The following is a 20,867-nucleotide window of genomic DNA, read 5'->3' on the forward strand; positions in this document are numbered from 1 at the left end:
TCATTTCCCGTCGCCCAGTTCCACGGTAAGCTTAATATGCAGACTTGCAAATGAAATGTACGCCGTTTCTTTTCAGTTGCACAGCCGGGGGCCTAACACAGACTCCTGCGGTGCAAGGGGCCAAAACGTCAGCCCCCTTCTTTCGCCCTCCCATTCAACTTTAGGCTATGAATGAATATCTCGGATAGACTGAAGTCGAGTGCGGCGGGGGCATCATTTTTTTGCCAAACGCACCGGTTCGATCACACTCGATGCTGGTTTCGTTTTCACAAGAAAACGTCGAATACTGGAATGTTATCGGCCACCGAAAGGTTTGGTTTCAGGATACAACCTGCACAAACAGAGGGTAGGATCGTGTGCAGGCAAGAGCTGCAGGAATTCGAGCGTCTACTCCCATCAACCTGTAATTATATCTGCATGCTAGAAATTCCAATTGTGCCTTTTAAAATGCACGACAAAATCTTCCCATCAATCAAACACCAGGTGTTCCACTTGCGGGATGAAATGGGAGAACTCTAAACTGGCTGGAGAAGAAAAAACCTCTGACGACGAAAGGATTGCTGCACCCATTAAGCCTGCCCATTTCCATGCCTTTGCCAACCACACAGTCTCAAAAGTTTCTACTTTATTCTTACATTTTCAATTGGTTTACTTAAAATTAACTGTCCCTTGTACATTGTTTAATTATTCTGTTGACATTGACCAGTTAAACCAATTTAGCAAGGGTAAGTCCTACTTGTACCCTGGCACAGCAGGGCGTGACACTGGCCTCAATGTTCATAGGTGTACAACGGGAGGGGTCCATCTGTAAATCCTCATCTAGCAGGTGCCTGGACACGCAGATGTAAAATGTGAGACAAATGCATGGTTGTTCCCAGGGCTTTAAGTGGGCCAGGTCTCACCAGGTCTGAGCACCAGCAGTTTTTTAGGTTTTGCCCAAGCGAAAGCTGCGCACTGCGCAGCTTTTTCGCGCAGGCGAAAACCTTATGTTTACAGTAGAGTGGCTTGGGAATCCTCCCTCTGTTGCATTGGCTAGCTCCATAAATGGAGGCTAGCCATTGAAACTGAGATCTGTCTGTCATGGCCGGACCAGATTCGTGGGCGTTCCCACGATTTCTTCCCTCTCCACCCCTTTCCGATGGTCATTGCGGCGGTGGGCGGGTGCAGTTTTTTTTTTGGTCTCGCCATGTCTTATTCATTTCCACTGTGTCTTTTGCAGGGGTGGGCTGTGCACTGAGGCCGCTGATCAGGTAAGCAGCATTTAATACTTTTGTTTTTATCCCGTTCCCGACCCCCCCTCCCGCTCTCCGTGTGCCCGTTCCCGCCCCCCCTCCCGCTCTCCGTGTGCCCATTCCCGCACCACTTGTAAATGCTTGTTTACAGTGTGCGCAGCCACTAAGTCTCCAGTTCCGGGACTAAGACAAGGGAGGCCGTGGGACTGACCGGGAGTATGGCAGTGCGAGATGCAAGAGGTACCCGGAGAGAGGGGGGCGATGGTAACACACATTCAGAGTCACACTTTGATTTCTGCCGCAGCCCGGAGGAAACACCGGAAGAAGATGTCCGGCCCGCCGCCTGGTTGTGGGCGGGGCCGGGAGGACGTAGTTTCCAGTCACCTGTGCGCTTCTCCCCTGCCTGTCCATGTTATGCTGCCCTCCTGTACGTCTCCCCCAAGAGTTGCTTTCTAATCCATGTGCTCCTCCCCACCCGCTCCATGATGTTCTTTGGCCTGTTGCTTCCCCCTAACCCCGACCTCCATGTTACTTTCTGCCACCTGCACCCTTGGTGTTGTTTCCCCACCCTCATCCTTTGCGATTCTTCATTCCACCTGCACACTACATGTTGTATCACCCTACCCAATGTGATGCTTCCATCCATGTGCATCCTTTGTGATTCTCCTCTTCACGCGTGAAATCAATCTTGCCGCCCCCCCCCCCCCCCCCACTTCCCCCACCTTGTGATGCTCCGAAGATGCTGTAGATCATTGCTAAAAACCAGTGGCAAAATCAATGAGTCCCAAAGGCCATTTCTGTTGGTTTTGTCAATACTTGTTCTTCAAGCATCTTTATACCTCAGCGGCAAGAAATACATGTGAAATTTCTTTTTTTTTTTTAAATAGTTTTGTTACAGATTGTCTGCTACGTTTGCCTCCAAAATAGGCACCCTGCCTTACATAATTATACAATGACCAGTGTGAACTGGAAGCGATGCATTGTCGATTATAATACTGTTTTTTCACCCAAAGTCCAGAAAACGTTTAACAAAGAGTAAAAAAAAAAAAAAAAAAAAAAAAAGGGCTCAGTTATAGTTTGTGGCATGAAAACTGCACATTAAGCCACAGAAATTGACGTTAGTGGTACGTATGCATTTAGTTATACCCCTTACTTTCTGGCACGGACAAGGCTTTGTGTTGTGCTCTTAATGTACTGTGACTATGTGGTACTTTCTAAATCCCCCTCTTGGGTGGTTAATCTACTGCTGCACCCCTAGGGTGCCTTCATTTGGCCTCATGTTGAGCTCCTTTGGTGCTGACTATTTTCTGCAGAGAACACAAGCCTGTTGGAAATAAAGTGCATTGTGACTTGCTTTCCCCCATCTCTCACAGCCTGCTCTGTGCAAAAGTATTGTACACCCTTTGACACCTGTCTCTTGCCTGTGAAAAACCCTTTCCCACCTTTGAGTTAGTTTCACATCCCAGCTATCTCACACCTACCTACTGTCTGCTGTTCCTCTGTGACACCTCGCTATTGTCTGCAGCACTCCCTTTCACCAGTGTACATCATTGCAGCCCCTTTCACACTTGTTTGTTGCCTGTACAATCCCTTGTACGCCTGATGTTACACAAAGCTACCCATTACCTACACACTCCCTCTCAGACTTCTTGAAGTGTACAACCCTTTTCACACTCCTCTTTTATCTGCACAATCCCTCTCTCACTCCTACATCATCATCTCTCTCCCCAGTCTGTCACCTTTGAAGTCCTTTTTACACCTGTTGGTTGCCTATGCGGTCGGTTCATCTCTAACAACAGTGTATAACTTGCACAGGGGGGCTCGCAGTGTGTGGAGGGCTCGCAGTGTGTGGAGGGCTCTGTGTGGGTGTGTGGAGGGCTCTGTGTGGGTGTGTGGAGGGGCTCGGTGTGGGTGTGTGGAGGGGCTCGGTGTGGGTGTGTGGAGGGGCTCGGTGTGGGTGTGTGGAGGGGCTCGGTGTGGGTGTGTGGAGGGGCTCGGTGTGGGTGTGTGGAGGGGCTCGGTGTGGGTGTGTGGAGGGGCTCGGTTTGGGTGTGTGGAGGGGCTCGGTGTGGGTGTGTGGAGGGGCTCGGTGTGGGTGTGTGGGGGGGCTCGGTGTGGGTGTGTGGGGTGGCTCTGTGTGGGTGGCTCTGTGTGGGTGGGTGGGGCTCTATGTGGGTGGGTCTCTATGTGGTTGTGTGGAGGGCTCTGTGTGGGTGTGTGTGAGGGCTCTGTGTGGGTGTGTGTGAGGGCTCTGTGTGGGTGTGTGTGAGGGCTCTGTGTGGGTGTGTGTGAGGGCTCTGTGTGGGTGTGTGTGAGGGCTCTGTGTGGGTGTGTGTGAGGGCTCTGTGTGGGTGTGTGTGAGGGCTCTGTGTGGGTGTGTGTGAGGGCTCTGTGTGGGTGTGTGTGAGGGCTCTGTGTGGGTGTGTGAGGGCTCTGTGTGGGTGTGTGAGGGCTCTGTGTGGGTGTGTGTGTGTGGGGGGGGGGCTCTGTGGGTGTGTGGGTGTGTGGGGGGCTCTGTGGGTGTGTGTGTGTGGGGGGGCCTGTGTGGATGGGCTCTGTGTGGGGGGCTCTCTGTGGGTGTGGGTGGCATTTGCTAGAGATTAAGCTATTGGCATTGTAAATGACAATGCCATTTATTTATCGGTTTTAGAAACGAACACATAAATAAAATAATTGTCATTTACAATGCCAATAGCTCTAACTTTTCCAAAGGCGAAACAGTTGTATTGTAAATGCTTGTTATTTAAAGGGGGCCTCCATCGGGCTCTGTTTTATGCCCTGGCACAGGCGATCCGTTTTTTTCTGGACGGCAGTGACAGCAGTTACATCCATGTGCTCGTGCTCACTTCTCACTAGTGGAGAAGTTACGGCATGACGTCATGCTAGGTGGGCATTCTAGGGGAAAGGAAATCCTTTAACCCTTTCGATGCTCATGACGAGCTCAGCTCGTCATGATGCACGGTTGAGCTGTGCTCATGACGAGCTGAGCTCGTCAGAAAACCATAATAATGAGAAAAAGTCAGCACAGGAGGGGAAAACACCTAGCAGCCAAGGTGTTAAAGAGTCATTTTCTCTCTGGATTTCCCTTCTCTTTTAGAAACTCAGGAGCAGCAACATTGTTGTGGTGTCACCAGGGCTTTAAGTGGGAGCTTTTTCAATATTATATACAAGCCATAGTTGCTGCTTTTTTTATCTTATGCAACCAACAACCATTGACAAAGCCAATAGTCCTGACTTTTTGAAGGTATGATGTTACTTTTTGTATCATATCTGGATGCAATGACAGGAACGGCAAAATACAAGTTGGGCGGCACACTATGCTAAGCACAGATGTTTTAGCTTAAGTGTTTTAAGCCACGGCCTTAATTACACTGACCACGCCCCTTTGAGAGACCCTTCAGTTTTATATCCCACTTAAAGCCCTGGTTGTTCCATCCTCACAGTTTGCCGAGATAGAAAAGCCCACCTGTTGACATGAAGCCGCAGCGAATTTCGCAGCACCCCACACTTATTCACGTACAGGATTGTCAGGGATCCTCCACTGGGATATTTGGATAGGGCTGCATATGTACTGGCGGACCGTGGGCTGGTGTACTAGGGTGTGGATGGTGTTCTAGCAGGCTAATCTTAGACATCGACCAACAACCATGGAGGAACTTCGTACATGGAGCTACCAACCATACGGGTGTTATAGCGGCTAAGCTCCCCACCTTCATAGATGTACACTGATATAATGGAGAGGAAGAGCACCAACATGTACTGGCGACGTAGACCATCACCTACATGCTAATGGGTGTTTCTGCATAAAGGAGCCGGGGCTTATCTTATAAAGGCAAGTGGGTGGTAGAGATGGCACTACATAATGGGTACCTAGGGAAAGTTATGTGCAAAACGGGGCAGGGGACTCAGTCACATGCTCACTTCGCTATGGCAGGGAACAGAAGTATTAAGATGGTGCGAGATGAAGGCTTCAATGAGCACTGACATAGCAGGATCAAGGCTAGGGCATTGCTTAGATGGCTGTATCATATACTCAGACTTTATAGGGGTACATTTTAGCTACATCCATACAATAAGATGAAAAAGAAGGTGGGGATGCCATGTGGGAATTCAGGGGTAGGAAGGGTACTTCACTTCCTACACCTGCACTCATGCCTTGCAAGCTACAGATTAGTGGTCTATCAGGACAGGGCTTACCCCTTACAATGCCACCTAGCGAAGTGTAACTAGAGTCAGAGCTCATCTACACCGGGCACACTTGGTCATATACCAGGGAATAGTTGCGTATATAAAATTGTAGGTGCCCCTCACCTGCAGGATGTGATGAGGGGACCCCGAGTAGGGTGACCACTCGTACGTAAATTTCATGGACCGTCCATTATTTGGGTGTCAAGTTCTTTGTAAATCATAATTCCTTTGACGGATGCCTTTTGACCTTAATTATGGGGATTGTAGCAATCTATGCTGACCACCCCCCTCCCCCAAGAAGGCTCAAGAGTTTTAGGTCACACACTGTTGGGGCCAGCTTTCACTTCTTTAAACTAAAGAGGCTTCAGCAGCCCTTCTCCAACCTCACACAGACTATGGATTACCCCATTGTCATTCTGTCTGCAGCTGATTCTCACATATAGAATGACAAATGGGTCATACTGCAGTTACAGCATGTGGTGCGTTCGCTCCTGCCTCGGCCGTGGGCATTGGTCGAGGGGCCACTGCCACTGAAAGAGGAGCTGTGCTTGTGGGTGTGGGGGCAGGAAGGTTCCAGGTTTGCTGCATTTTTAAATATTAAACCGGGCTAAAAAGGTAAAGACTTGAGAGTTCTTTGCCTGCAATTTTCAGGCCATCATAAAAATGTTCATTTAACTCTAGTGATTATTCTATCTCTTGGAGAGATGTCAGAGTTTCGATTAATCCCAGTTTTGCCTCATCATAAATAGCCTAGAGGGATAATGTGCCTCTTGCAAAGCACAGTATAACATGCAGATCAAAGAATTGTTTTTATGTAGATAGTTCAGTGGGTTCCTTTGGATAATAATAAATATGTATTAGTAAGGAAACCCCCAACCACTATATTATGTCATGTTATATTATTGATTATTTGTAGAGCGCACAATCACCGGGTAGGTCTGTTGGCCCTAGGTAATGGAAAAAACGAGGATCCGTATTATTTGAAATCTTTTGTAAACAACCACCTCTTTAGAAATTGCCTAAATTTGGTGTAGACGGATGCCTGTCTCATTTCCAATGGAAGGGTGTTCCAGATGAGAGGGGCTGCGATAGAGAACCTGCGTCCTCAAATCCTGAGTTTCTTGTAAGTAGTGGTGACCAAGAAACGAAGGTAGCTTGATCGTAGTTCTCTCGTCGGACAGTATTTTACAATGCGAGCTTTCACAAAACTCGGGCATCTCAAATGCAGCGCCTTTAACTCCGTGCAGCATGCCGTAAATCTGGATCTCTGTGCCACCGGCAGCCAGTGGAGGTCCCTAGTCGCCTGCGTGATAGTTCAGCTTCCAAGAAGGGGTTCTATCAGCCTGGTTTTGAATTAACTGTAGCTTGCACAGGAGGGATTTTGGGAGAACCAGATAGAGGGAGTTAGCGTAATCAAATCTGGACATAACCAGTGCAAAGATAACTTGGATCTCTCTCATCAGGAATTTCTTCATCTTTTTTTATCCGCCGAAGCTGCAGGAAACAAGCAGAGGTCAGTGCACTGACCTGATGTTTACATGATAGATCCTCGTAAATGATCACACCCAGGCTTTTTACTGCTCTTTTCGTAGTTGGAGGGGAATCCCATCTCACTAGGCCACCACCCTGGATTCCAACCTACCGTTCTACTCTTAGTGAGGACTATCTCAGTTTTGTCTGAGTTAAGTTTCAGTTGATTATCATTCATCCATCCATGGTTGAATAGCATGTTGTTTTGGAAGTGCAATCTAGCTGCATCATTGTCATTGATCGCAAATAACAGTTGCATATCATCCGCGTAGTTGAATATGTTTACTTCCATCATCTTAGGGGATCTGACCAAAGGTTGAATGTAGATGTTGAATAAGTGGGAGGAGAGAGAGGACCCCTAGAGCACAACCCAGCTCACCTTAACTTCTTTTGAGGAATAAGGAGCGAGTCACACTGATTGGGATCTATCCTTCAGGAACGATGTCATCCAGTTCAATGCTTGGCCCCATAACCCCGCGGCCCAGGCACAGTCAGCCAACAGAGCATGGTCCACTTTGTCAAAGGCTAAGCAGCACCAAAGCCTGAGTGTTCCCCTTATGCACTTCTCTTCGTAATTCGTCCAGCACTGCTTGGACCACTGCTTCAGTGGAGTGTGGTGGTCGAAACCCTGCCCGACACTGGTCCAGAAACTCTGACTTCTCTAAGAAGTCGCAGAGATGGTGAGCCACGTGGGCTTCCAAGAACTTGGCTAAATACAAGAGACGGGAGACTAGGCGATGGTTCTTCATGTCTGAGGGGTTTGCCCCCCCCTTTCTTCAGGAGGAGTACAATGACTACCTTTTTAAAGGATTTAGGTACCCAGCCTGAACTGATAGAATAGTTAAGAAAGTGTAGGAGACTGTCTCCACCGTAGGTTGACACCTCTCCAAGGGCTCTCGGAGGACAGATGTCGTTAGGCCAACCGAATTTAACTTTCGTCATAAGTTCCATCAGATCGTCCTGCGATACATTGGGGAAGAGTGAGAGCGTAATGCTGTTTGTGTCTCCCTGCGGGGAGTCAGGAGCAAACAACCTCACTGGGATGCTCCTTTTTATTGCGGCAATCTTCCCACATAATATCCATTGAGAGTGTCACACAGACTGATGGTGTGATGGGGAAAGTCTCCCTATCTAAGTTAGATAATTTGTTGACGATTCTGAAAATTTCCTTAGATTTATTCTAGGACTTAAGGATTTTATTCATTAAATGGCTAACTTTAGTTTGCTTTACTAGAGACTTATACAATTTAAGTTGTTGGATTTAACAGGTTCTCAGGGCTGGCGAATATTGCCAGCGCCATTTCCTTTCTGCGCGTCAGAGATTCAGTTTTGCCATTCTCAGCTCTGCAGACAACCATTTATCAGCCTTGTGGTTTCTTATCTTGTTAGAGTTATGCCTGCGTGCATGGGTGTCACTGGTCTCCTTCAGCCAGTTAAACACATTTTGGTCATAGTCATCAATATCCTTATGTTTTTAATCCTGAGTTTGTATTTCTCCAGGCCCAGCATTCTTAACATGGAAGACACTGGAATTATGCACATCTGGGGCCACTGTTTTTTTATACATGATTATGGATTTGCTGCATTTCCACATAATCCATCATCTGGTGCATACCCAGCAGGTTTTAGCAAAATAAAATGTGTTTCTAGCTCAAATGGATCAAACTTTACCAAAAAAAGTGGAGACGTGTTCACGCACAGGGGAAGACCCTTCACAAAGATTAACTGGTCATCGTTCAGATGCTTATTTTTGTATTTAGTTGTTCAGCTGGTACTAATGAGGCGAAATCTTTGGCCAGACAGCTATGTTATGTTAGTATGATTTATAGAGCGTATGGCTGCCCCAATAACAAGGCTTCTAAGCACTGGACCAAAAAAACCTGAAAAATAGCAGGAGGAACAAAAGGTTGGCGAGAGACCTGGGAAGAAAATAACCATGTTTTATTTTTTTTTCTCAAACAAAGATAATTCTGGACAGTCCTCAAATAGTGAGGTATGCCGTTCCAAAGGACAGGTGCCAGCACCCAAAAGGAGTGTCCACCCGATTTCTTTCTCTTAAAATCGGGGAATCACTGCCAGGTTAAGATCTGCAGAGTGAAGTGCTTTAATTGGAAAGTAGGGCAGCATATGTTCTGAGAGAATAGGAGATCCTGAATAGTGCATAATCTTATGGGTGGTACTGAGAAGTTGAAACTGGATGCGCTTCTCTGTGTATTACATTTTTTTTTAATTCCGTAATACTATCAATAAATGTGCTGCATTGTGCAGCACAATTTGCCTTTCTTTGCTGGATAATTTAGTCATCCCTGTTGCATACGTTGGTGCTCCCCTGCTGTAAAATTCCAGTGGCCCTGCATACACTGCCTACCAGTATTAATGGCATATAATTCCTACGCCTTGCAGTTTTGTCTTAAGTAACATTTCCTATGCGTTGACGTACACACTTATAGGAGTCATTGTCTCTGAATAATTTGTGTGATGTAAAGCACTCAACACCCTACCTTGGGATGAGTACCACTATAAAAAGGTCTATAGAGAGAGATGAGAGGCACTGTTGAATAGTGGTACTGAGGGAATCCTTGGAGAAGGATGTTGTGGGAAGGCAACAACATAAATGTGCGCAACAGTTGCAGCAAGCATTAAATACGGCCCTGCCAAGGGCATAGCTATCATTCCTGCAGCCTATGCAGTGTCCTAGGCCCTAAGGCAAAAGCACTTCAGTAGCTGATTGTGAGACGGACGGGTAGGAAGGCATAGGCTATGAATGAGGATTTCATTTTATTGTAAGTTTCTGTACAGCTTTTATTTCAACATTTCTAGTTAATGGTGAAATTTACCACTGACCGTGAGGCACATTCGACCCTAGAGGGAAGGTGGCCAACACCCCAGTGGGCGGCAGACACTGGCACAGTAGCAGCACATGAGATCGCAACAGAGAAAAGGGTCAGCAAATGACATGGGGAGTTTGGGTTCAAAAGACCCAAACAAGAAGGAGGGGCGTCGCCGTAAGCACGGCCATAAAGGCGACTGGGACAAGCAGTCTCCAGGTTTCTTGCCGAAAGAAAATCCAAGATAAGCCAGAAATGAGCATGTTGATGGCCAATGCCATCATGACAAGTGTGTACCATCTAACTTATGATGTGAATAAACTGTGGCCGTTCTAACGCCACAGATATCTTGGTGTAAATAATTATAATTGTTGGGAAAGGAGGAACAGCGGGAGGGCTGGTGAGATGCTAGCACAGCTGGGGGGTGTTAAGAACTAAATTAGATATGTCTAACATAGCATGACCGGTATGAACTAATCCCAAAATCTTCTAGTGCTGCACGGTAACCTAACAGACAAATGACTCATCCTGGAGCTTTGGAATGATTTCTCATTATTTGTACAATAGCTTTTTCTTACCAAATACTGATTTTTTTATCTGCATGTTTATTTTATTTCAATAGTGTGGCAATAGTTAAATGGCAACAGAATGCTGTACAAGGTCCAAGGCAAAATGTATGTCTTGACACCTGCACTGTTGAGGAGCAGATTTACTAACATTTTATGCAACACAGGACATCAAGTGAAGTTGCAGAACCGAGTTGCGTTAAACAGAAAGAGCAGAACAGCACCATATTTTTAAAGACATGGTGCAGTTGTGCTCGCCTCTAGTACTGGCGCACTTGTGGCTGCCTAGTGAAAAAAGCGTTGTGGTCAGAAGAGTATTCGGAGCCGGAAGAGAAAACTATCCTCGGAGCAGTGGCGGTGCGTCCATTAGGGGCGTTGGGGCGTTGCCCCACTAGCCATGGACGACCGCACGCTGCAGGAAGTAAATACTAATTACTACTAGGCTTCAAAAATAAATTATCCGCTTCACTAAGCGCACTCGGCAGTTTGCGACAGAGAGAGCCAGCGGGACAAGCCTGACAGAATCGGATTCGCGGAAGGCAGTGGGGGCGGGGCTTCGGCAATGAGTGACAGCGCAGCCATAGGCAGCGCAGCAGGCACTGTCTGTGAGTGTGTGCGCATTTTGGGCTAGCCATTTTTTTGACTGGCCCACGCATGTGCACACCCAGTAGTACCTTCCCCCCTCCTCCTCCCCCACAGCACGCAAACAGGCAGGGACCCGGCTCCCCCGGGTCTCAAAATGGGCAGTATTGACCGTGCTCTTTAGCCAATCCTGGCGCAGTGGCACTGGTAATGCTGCGCCAGGATTGGCTGAGACACCGTGGAGACTTCAACACTGTGGTGCCGCGCGTGGGTGGTGGATGTTTCCTAAGTGCTGCACTGTAATGGCCAATCACATGTGGCTTATGTCAAGCCATGAAGTGGTGATTGGCCATTTTTCCCATGCTGCTGTAAGCACGTCACCGCGCCTGGCGTGCCTCAACAGCACATGACGAGGAGTAAGAGAGTCACGAGGAGAGTGTGTAGTATACTACTCTGTCATGTACCCTCGTCAGTGGCGGTGCGTCCATTAGGGGCGTTGGGGCGTTGCCCCACTAGCCATGGACGACCGCACGCTGCAGGAAGTAAATACTAATTACTACTAGGCTTCAAAAATAAATTATCCGCTTCACTAAGCGCACTCGGCAGTTTGCGACAGAGAGAGCCAGCGGGACAAGCCTGACAGAATCGGATTCGCGGAAGGCAGTGGGGGCGGGGCTTCGGCAATGAGTGACAGCGCAGCCATAGGCAGCGCAGCAGGCACTGTCTGTGAGTGTGTGCGCATTTTGGGCTAGCCATTTTTTTGACTGGCCCACGCATGTGCACACCCAGTAGTACCTTCCCCCCTCCTCCTCCCCCACAGCACGCAAACAGGCAGGGACCCGGCTCCCCCGGGTCTCAAAATGGGCAGTATTGACCGTGCTCTTTAGCCAATCCTGGCGCAGTGGCACTGGTAATGCTGCGCCAGGATTGGCTGAGACACCGTGGAGACTTCAACACTGTGGTGCCGCGCGTGGGTGGTGGATGTTTCCTAAGTGCTGCACTGTAATGGCCAATCACATGTGGCTTATGTCAAGCCATGAAGTGGTGATTGGCCATTTTTCCCATGCTGCTGTAAGCACGTCACCGCGCCTGGCGTGCCTCAACAGCACATGACGAGGAGTAAGAGAGTCACGAGGAGAGTGTGTAGTATACTACTCTGTCATGTACCCTCGTGCGTGCCAGCTGCAGTCTCCATACAGTCAGCGAGTCGAGTCTGTCGAGTGTCACATCACCTCATAAAAAGTACGTTTTTTTACAGTACAACAATCCAGTACAGAAGTGCGTCAGTGTGCGTGGTGTGTCGTGTGTGTCTCTACTAGTCTTTGCATATGCGGTGTGTGATAATGATTGCATGACTGACCTAGTATGTGTATGTAGTAATGTTGGTGACTGCTTGAACCCATGTGCGTGTGCCTATGTGTGCGAGTGCGACTGTAACTGAACTCACATGCATGTATGTTGTGTTGTTTTTTGTGACTGCCGCTGTGTGTGCTTGCTCGTGAACAGTGGTGAAAGCAGCCGTCTCAGACTTAAAGAAAATTGGTTAAATTAATTTCTGCAACAGTCACTGATATCAAATCTTTTATTTCTGCTGCCCGGCTGCCGATCAGCGGCCTTTACATTTTACACTCAAGCCGGTGCGCTGCGCAGCGCACTCCTGCGCTTCACGCATCGCTCGGCTCATGATGTTATTAAACTCCGATTATGGATCGGACACAGAGAGACAAGATCAGGCCTGGTTTTATTAGGAACCTATGATGACTGCTGAGACTTCGATAATATTGCATGATTGACTGCTGAAAAACGGAAAACTCTGGCTAAACAGAAAATCAGTGCAGGCTGCTGGCACTAGAGTCCCTGCACTGATGGTAGTGTCCTGAGCTGGCAGGATGGATGCCACACTCTCAGCGTTGCTGCAGGCGGTAGATTCCCAGGGCCGCCTTGGCTGCTCCTGCTTCCCGCCATGGGCTAGGTTGAGAGCAGCGGCTCTGGCTGAAGTTACAGTCTGGGCTGCGCGAGTTCCCATAAAGGTCCTCTTCCCTGGTCATCACCCGCATTCCAGGCCATCCGAAATCCGGCTTCTGCCGTTCCAACATACGCATATTGCTTTTCCTGTTCCCCACTCACTGCATCTACGACCTCCCCCACATGCACTTCACCTCATCTGCTCCCCTAAACTGCCCGGCCACAAACGATCTGTCACATTGTCCTTTCCTGCTCCCGATCCCTACATTACAATGCCTGCTGCTCAATCGACAAACACCCCCACACACTTACCTGTTCTCCTGCAGAGCACTTTCAACCTGCCTGGAACACACAGCTAAGAATGCACAAATGGCCTTTGTTAGCTGCCAGAAATGGACATGCGGCCTCACAGTGGACCCTACAGAAAGACCATCCATTGTGCTGTGCAGCCGGCGATCAGTTCTTGTCAGACACCAGGCCATTAAAGGTATTGCTGTAAACAGGTCTTGGGTTGCACATTTCGGCCACCACAATTCCTAGTAATGTTCTCTGGACAGGGAGGTTTGCAGTCAGGTAATGTGCCCTGGTGCACTGCAGTGCTCGCGTTTCACTTTCTTTGTGCCTGCTGCTTCAGTCTACTGCTCGTGGTCGTGGCTAATAATCTGTTGTTGTTCGTAATCGTTGGCTTGGAAAACATCAAAACAAGTAAGAGTCGGGTGGGGGCCCCAGCTGTGACCCGTGCCCTCTGACCGGCCCTCGTATTATTGTACACACATGTGATGATCACTGACTGACTGATAATTTAGTGCAATAATGTCCTGGTCTCTTTGATTAATGATGGGGACTGCAGAGCTTTAACTAACAAAGGTGATTCTGGCAATTATTCAGAGCCTGACGCGCGTTGCAGATACAACATGAAACAAGTCAATTTCTCCTCAGTTCCTTGTAATTAGTGGCCACAATCCTTTACTAGTGCACACTGTCACTGATCACGTTTAGGAGGCCAGGCAGGGTGAAAGAGTCTTTGAATCTTTCGAATCAAAAGCTTCCTACGTGGGAGTGAACAATCAGCAGCCAAGCAAGAAGCAGCAAGCTTATATGTTCGAGAAACGATCGTTTTGTGCTTTGTTTTGTGGTCACCAGTGTCATTATTGGTAAGAAAAGGGGACCTGTTAAGAAAAAAACACACATCATTTCATGTTGATTTCTGCGTTTAACAGTGTTACTAAATTTATTTTCAAAAAGTAGCTTAATCTTTCCAGGATGTGATTGTATTAATTAATGTGCGATGAAACTTTGCTCTAAATATGCTGACAGCCCTGAAATAGAAAGATTGCAGCATCAATCATTTGTAAGGTTGAAACACAGAATTAGTATGTACTGCGTTTCTCTTGCTCATACTCATATTCGTGGTTGAATGTCTCCTTTATCCCTGCTCATACCTGGTATAGGAGCAGACCCATCAGCCCCCCTTCCCTTTGTGGATTTCCCAGTGTTAAGCATTTCTACTTTTATTAAATTAAATGAATGAACATTTAGAAAGCCAATGTTTTAAAGAGCGCATAAGAGAAGCTGAAAGATTGCTCATGAAGCAAAACTTTCCTTCTGCATCTGCATGCCTTATCAACACACCATTCATCATTTTTACTTTTGTTAATGTTGTACTATTTTGCTTCAGAATTTTGACTTGTGCTGCATCCAATTACATTCTTGCCTAAAGTATAGACAAAACAATATACAGTTAGTGTGGTGACTCAAATGATGGCTCAGTGAGCTGATGGTTGGACATCAGGATCATGGTTTTAACAGTCATAAAGTAATAGCTGTCCTGATATATTTCTGTAATACTTAGTTAAATGTTTTTTTGTATTCTACCTTATGATACGACCGTGGACAACCGTGTTACAGGCTTATTTTCTCTTGTGTCCTAATGATGGCCTAACTATAATTCCTTTATTAACCTTCTTGCTTTATCAAACTTGCTTGAAAAGGCACATTTGCCCACTCTTTAAAAAAAAATAATGCCCGGGGTGGGGGCAACTCGCCCTTATGACAATTGGGCACATTTTCTACACTTGCGCGGCACAGGGGACTCATCCTAAACATTTACGCCCCACCACTTTGAAATGTCACCAGCCGCCACTGACCCTCGTGCGTGCCAGCTGCAGTCTCCATACAGTCAGCGAGTCGAGTCTGTCGAGTGTCACATCACCTCATAAAAAGTACGTTTTTTTACAGTACAACAATCCAGTACAGAAGTGCGTCAGTGTGCGTGGTGTGTCGTGTGTGTCTCTACTAGTCTTTGCATATGCGGTGTGTGATAATGATTGCATGACTGACCTAGTATGTGTATGTAGTAATGTTGGTGACTGCTTGAACCCATGTGCGTGTGCCTATGTGTGCGAGTGCGACTGTAACTGAACTCACATGCATGTATGTTGTGTTGTTTTTTGTGACTGCCGCTGTGTGTGCTTGCTCGTGAACAGTGGTGAAAGCAGCCGTCTCAGACTTAAAGAAAATTGGTTAAATTAATTTCTGCAACAGTCACTGATATCAAATCTTTTATTTCTGCTGCCCGGCTGCCGATCAGCGGCCTTTACATTTTACACTCAAGCCGGTGCGCTGCGCAGCGCACTCCTGCGCTTCACGCATCGCTCGGCTCATGATGTTATTAAACTCCGATTATGGATCGGACACAGAGAGACAAGATCAGGCCTGGTTTTATTAGGAACCTATGATGACTGCTGAGACTTCGATAATATTGCATGATTGACTGCTGAAAAACGGAAAACTCTGGCTAAACAGAAAATCAGTGCAGGCTGCTGGCACTAGAGTCCCTGCACTGATGGTAGTGTCCTGAGCTGGCAGGATGGATGCCACACTCTCAGCGTTGCTGCAGGCGGTAGATTCCCAGGGCCGCCTTGGCTGCTCCTGCTTCCCGCCATGGGCTAGGTTGAGAGCAGCGGCTCTGGCTGAAGTTACAGTCTGGGCTGCGCGAGTTCCCATAAAGGTCCTCTTCCCTGGTCATCACCCGCATTCCAGGCCATCCGAAATCCGGCTTCTGCCGTTCCAACATACGCATATTGCTTTTCCTGTTCCCCACTCACTGCATCTACGACCTCCCCCACATGCACTTCACCTCATCTGCTCCCCTAAACTGCCCGGCCACAAACGATCTGTCACATTGTCCTTTCCTGCTCCCGATCCCTACATTACAATGCCTGCTGCTCAATCGACAAACACCCCCACACACTTACCTGTTCTCCTGCAGAGCACTTTCAACCTGCCTGGAACACACAGCTAAGAATGCACAAATGGCCTTTGTTAGCTGCCAGAAATGGACATGCGGCCTCACAGTGGACCCTACAGAAAGACCATCCATTGTGCTGTGCAGCCGGCGATCAGTTCTTGTCAGACACCAGGCCATTAAAGGTATTGCTGTAAACAGGTCTTGGGTTGCACATTTCGGCCACCACAATTCCTAGTAATGTTCTCTGGACAGGGAGGTTTGCAGTCAGGTAATGTGCCCTGGTGCACTGCAGTGCTCGCGTTTCACTTTCTTTGTGCCTGCTGCTTCAGTCTACTGCTCGTGGTCGTGGCTAATAATCTGTTGTTGTTCGTAATCGTTGGCTTGGAAAACATCAAAACAAGTAAGAGTCGGGTGGGGGCCCCAGCTGTGACCCGTGCCCTCTGACCGGCCCTCGTATTATTGTACACACATGTGATGATCACTGACTGACTGATAATTTAGTGCAATAATGTCCTGGTCTCTTTGATTAATGATGGGGACTGCAGAGCTTTAACTAACAAAGGTGATTCTGGCAATTATTCAGAGCCTGACGCGCGTTGCAGATACAACATGAAACAAGTCAATTTCTCCTCAGTTCCTTGTAATTAGTGGCCACAATCCTTTACTAGTGCACACTGTCACTGATCACGTTTAGGAGGCCAGGCAGGGTGAAAGAGTCTTTGAATCTTTCGAATCAAAAGCTTCCTACGTGGGAGTGAACAATCAGCAGCCAAGCAAGAAGCAGCAAGCTTATATGTTCGAGAAACGATCGTTTTGTGCTTTGTTTTGTGGTCACCAGTGTCATTATTGGTAAGAAAAGGGGACCTGTTAAGAAAAAAACACACATCATTTCATGTTGATTTCTGCGTTTAACAGTGTTACTAAATTTATTTTCAAAAAGTAGCTTAATCTTTCCAGGATGTGATTGTATTAATTAATGTGCGATGAAACTTTGCTCTAAATATGCTGACAGCCCTGAAATAGAAAGATTGCAGCATCAATCATTTGTAAGGTTGAAACACAGAATTAGTATGTACTGCGTTTCTCTTGCTCATACTCATATTCGTGGTTGAATGTCTCCTTTATCCCTGCTCATACCTGGTATAGGAGCAGACCCATCAGCCCCCCTTCCCTTTGTGGATTTCCCAGTGTTAAGCATTTCTACTTTTATTAAATTAAATGAATGAACATTTAGAAAGCCAATGTTTTAAAGAGCGCATAAGAGAAGCTGAAAGATTGCTCATGAAGCAAAACTTTCCTTCTGCATCTGCATGCCTTATCAACACACCATTCATCATTTTTACTTTTGTTAATGTTGTACTATTTTGCTTCAGAATTTTGACTTGTGCTGCATCCAATTACATTCTTGCCTAAAGTATAGACAAAACAATATACAGTTAGTGTGGTGACTCAAATGATGGCTCAGTGAGCTGATGGTTGGACATCAGGATCATGGTTTTAACAGTCATAAAGTAATAGCTGTCCTGATATATTTCTGTAATACTTAGTTAAATGTTTTTTTGTATTCTACCTTATGATACGACCGTGGACAACCGTGTTACAGGCTTATTTTCTCTTGTGTCCTAATGATGGCCTAACTATAATTCCTTTATTAACCTTCTTGCTTTATCAAACTTGCTTGAAAAGGCACATTTGCCCACTCTTTAAAAAAAAATAATGCCCGGGGTGGGGGCAACTCGCCCTTATGACAATTGGGCACATTTTCTACACTTGCGCGGCACAGGGGACTCATCCTAAACATTTACGCCCCACCACTTTGAAATGTCACCAGCCGCCACTGCCTCGGAGGCCATTTCCTCTGCATGTGTGATCTGCAGTATGAACAGGACCTTCAGGGGCAGGAAATAGGAGTCGCTTTAATAGTCTGCAGCCGAGCAGTGGCATCAGGGGCTGAAGGTGAAGTTTTGTCCTAAATGTTGACCCTTTGTCCTGAATTTTTACTTTCAATGTCTAGAATGTGCCATTTTGTCAGGTGGTTACCCTACCCACCGAGTCTCCCATGTCTCGCAGATATCTATTAGCCTTGAAATGGGCTTGGGGACTCGCCTCCCCTTGGACTCCAGCCAGAGAAGTGGGTTCTCCCACCACCAGAGGGATTTGTAGGAGTAACATAGCGATGGTGTATCATTAAGGTGCATTGTGAATGGAAATGCCTTTAAGGATCCTTTTCATGGGGGTTGTCCCCGCTCACAGAATTTAATAGGTGCCCCAGAGCACACATACACTGGCCGAGACTTGGCTGAGGCCAATATTGTCGCTTTGTGAGAGTTGAGTTGTGAAAGGCGGGAAGGGAGTTTGATGTTCTTGGAGCAGAGTAATGAGTTACTGGGGGGGTGCCGCTACCCCCGCAGGATGTGCTTGATGTAGGGCAATCGGCTAAGCCACCCACAAACCATGCACAGAACATTAGACTGAACACTCTGGGCTCATTAGAACTATAAAAACGGACTGTGTGGGTGTCCTGGTGATCATTATGCGACAGAATCTCTGACTCACTATTTCAACATTTATTTTCGATCTTTAGGGGTTGGGGTGGGGAGGGGGTGCATTGACTCGGTGCGAGTACGTTCTCCAATTGAATCTGCATGGGCCAATTGTGGTAGGTAGAAAGCAGAGTGTAATGAGCTGTATGATTAATGCAATGTTTGAACGTGCTCTTGGCCTGCAGACCTTGGATGTGTGGAAATAGAGCCGTATATGTATTCATGTTTTGTCCAACCTCTGTGCGTTATCCTGATCTGCCGAGAGTGTATGGCACTGCAGTGCCGTGACTCACTGTATCAACGCGCTGTGCTCGATTTCGTTCTTTAGAGGCTGGCGCCGAGGGTGCAGCAAGGAGAGATGATTACATGTGCTGCATGAATAAAGGTCTAAGTGGATGTACACGTTGGCGGTCTGCAGAGGTGGCAGATGTGCGGATTGTGCACAAGGTGGCATGCAGCAGTCCACTCAGTTTGTGGTGGCTCTGGGTCAGGAGCCTTACAGCACAGGGGGCTGTTTGCAAGCGCTGCATATCTGTAGGCGATACAATGCGCGCTTTGGAAATATATAGGGCTAAACATGTGCGGGCTGTGCAGGAGGTAGAGTGGCGGCTTTCGCTCAGTTTACGGTTGTTTGGGACCAGCCGGGAAGCTGCCTGGAGGACTGGTTTTACGCAGCGCGATGCAGACTGGCGCAGTGACTCACTGTTTGAACATGCTCTCCATGCTCTTGATCTGCTTCCTGCTGAACTCCTTGAACTCGGTGTATGGGTTGAAGACCCGCAAGCTCGGCTGGTGCTGCTCGCCTACACCGTCGTTCAGGTCGTTCCGTCGCTGCAACTTGGCGCTGAGCTCCGGTCCAGCGCTGGGCGCGGGCTCCCCGTTCTGCCGCTCCGACTCTGGGGCTGCGCCATTCCCAAGTCCCGGAGGCTCTCCGCCGCCTTCCTCCACCTTCAGCCTCCGGTTCAGCTTGGAAGCCAGCTCATCAGTAGCCATGGCTGAATGCGGAGGATCAACACTTGTTGCTGTCGAGGACACCTGTGGCTCGCGCACTCAGCCGAACACGGAAATAACTGTCAGCCAGTCTGAGCTGTAAATGACAGGAAAGGCCGTGTGACGTAGGACGCCACGCGCTGATGTCACACGTCCATCTATACAACTGCCACGCCTCTTTTGGAGAGCATGCATGGGACTATTAGATCCATTTATATCCCGTGGTCATCCTGTACGTGTAATACTTCAGTGACCGGTCACGCGGAGAATGAAGTAGGAATGGATTGGGATGCTGAAGCAGCCCTGGAAACGTGTAGCCTGCTTCCCTTATTAAAGTGGTTAGTCTTGCCAGGTCTCAGACCCGACAATGATTAAAACTTTAAAACGTGTCCTATGGGGCTCTGTACTCGTCCTTTACTTAACTTACAAAATCACTGATCAACTTATGGTGGCGTTGAGTCACCTTTTTCGTCTTACCTTTAACATGCTTAATCATTGCTTGCATATCTATACGCAAGAACTTCTATTTAGATCGATTATGTTGGGACATTTCACATAAAAGTTCATTGTAGTGAGCGTATGTTTATACTAATGTAGTTGGAGTCGTTATAGGCCTCAAATGACCGGCTACATTTTTATGAAATATATTCCTGCTTGTTGTGAATGATCTGTCTGCGCACAAACTCCTCTTAAACGATCATGTAAAAATTACTGCAACGCTAGGACAATAGTGCCAATATCGGCCCACTCACCAGCCCTCTTGCAGCAACATACATGAAGCATAAATAAGCAGACAAGACAACTTTTTTGTTGGAGAAAAAGTAACTGCAGGGTTATTAGCATACACATATGCCAACATGGTGGGTTATCTTACAGGCGATCCCAAGTCAAGCCGCCCCTCGCGGCCTACCACCTGAAGGGCCAACTTGCATTGTGGCCTTAGCCAATCGTTGCTTAGCGGTTGTGGTGCGGGATAGCCACTCCCACTTCCAGTGAACCATTGGTCCACCCTCTTGCTCACGCGCCCCCCCCCCTACGAGGGGCAAAGCGTTCAAGTGACCCCCGGTTTTACAGGTTTCCAACCGCCCGTAGGATAGTGGTGTGCCGTCGCACCCCAGGGTCCACCGCACAGACTTCCTGGGGATATTAGGCCTCAGCACCCTTTGTGCTCCTGAAGAGGGTACCCCTGAGTA

The 20,867-nt window shown here is 47.6% G+C and overlaps 1 protein-coding gene across 1 annotated transcript in view; it reads right to left on the reverse strand.

Moving 5' to 3' along the window:
* EFHD2 (EF-hand domain family member D2) overlaps positions 1-19,827 on the reverse strand; it is a 98,940-nt gene extending 79,113 nt beyond the window's left edge. The window contains exon 1 of the mRNA XM_086921871.1: positions 19,388-19,827. Within this exon, the coding sequence (XP_086777997.1) occupies positions 19,388-19,677 (290 nt within the window). The 5' untranslated portion in view covers positions 19,678-19,827. The remainder of the gene's footprint in view (positions 1-19,387) is intronic.
* Between the last annotated feature and the right edge of the window lie 1,040 nt (positions 19,828-20,867).

Source organism: Lissotriton vulgaris, chromosome 5 (genome assembly GCF_964263255.1).
Source record: "Lissotriton vulgaris chromosome 5, aLisVul1.2, whole genome shotgun sequence".
Classification (NCBI taxonomy): Eukaryota; Metazoa; Chordata; class Amphibia; order Caudata; family Salamandridae; genus Lissotriton; species Lissotriton vulgaris.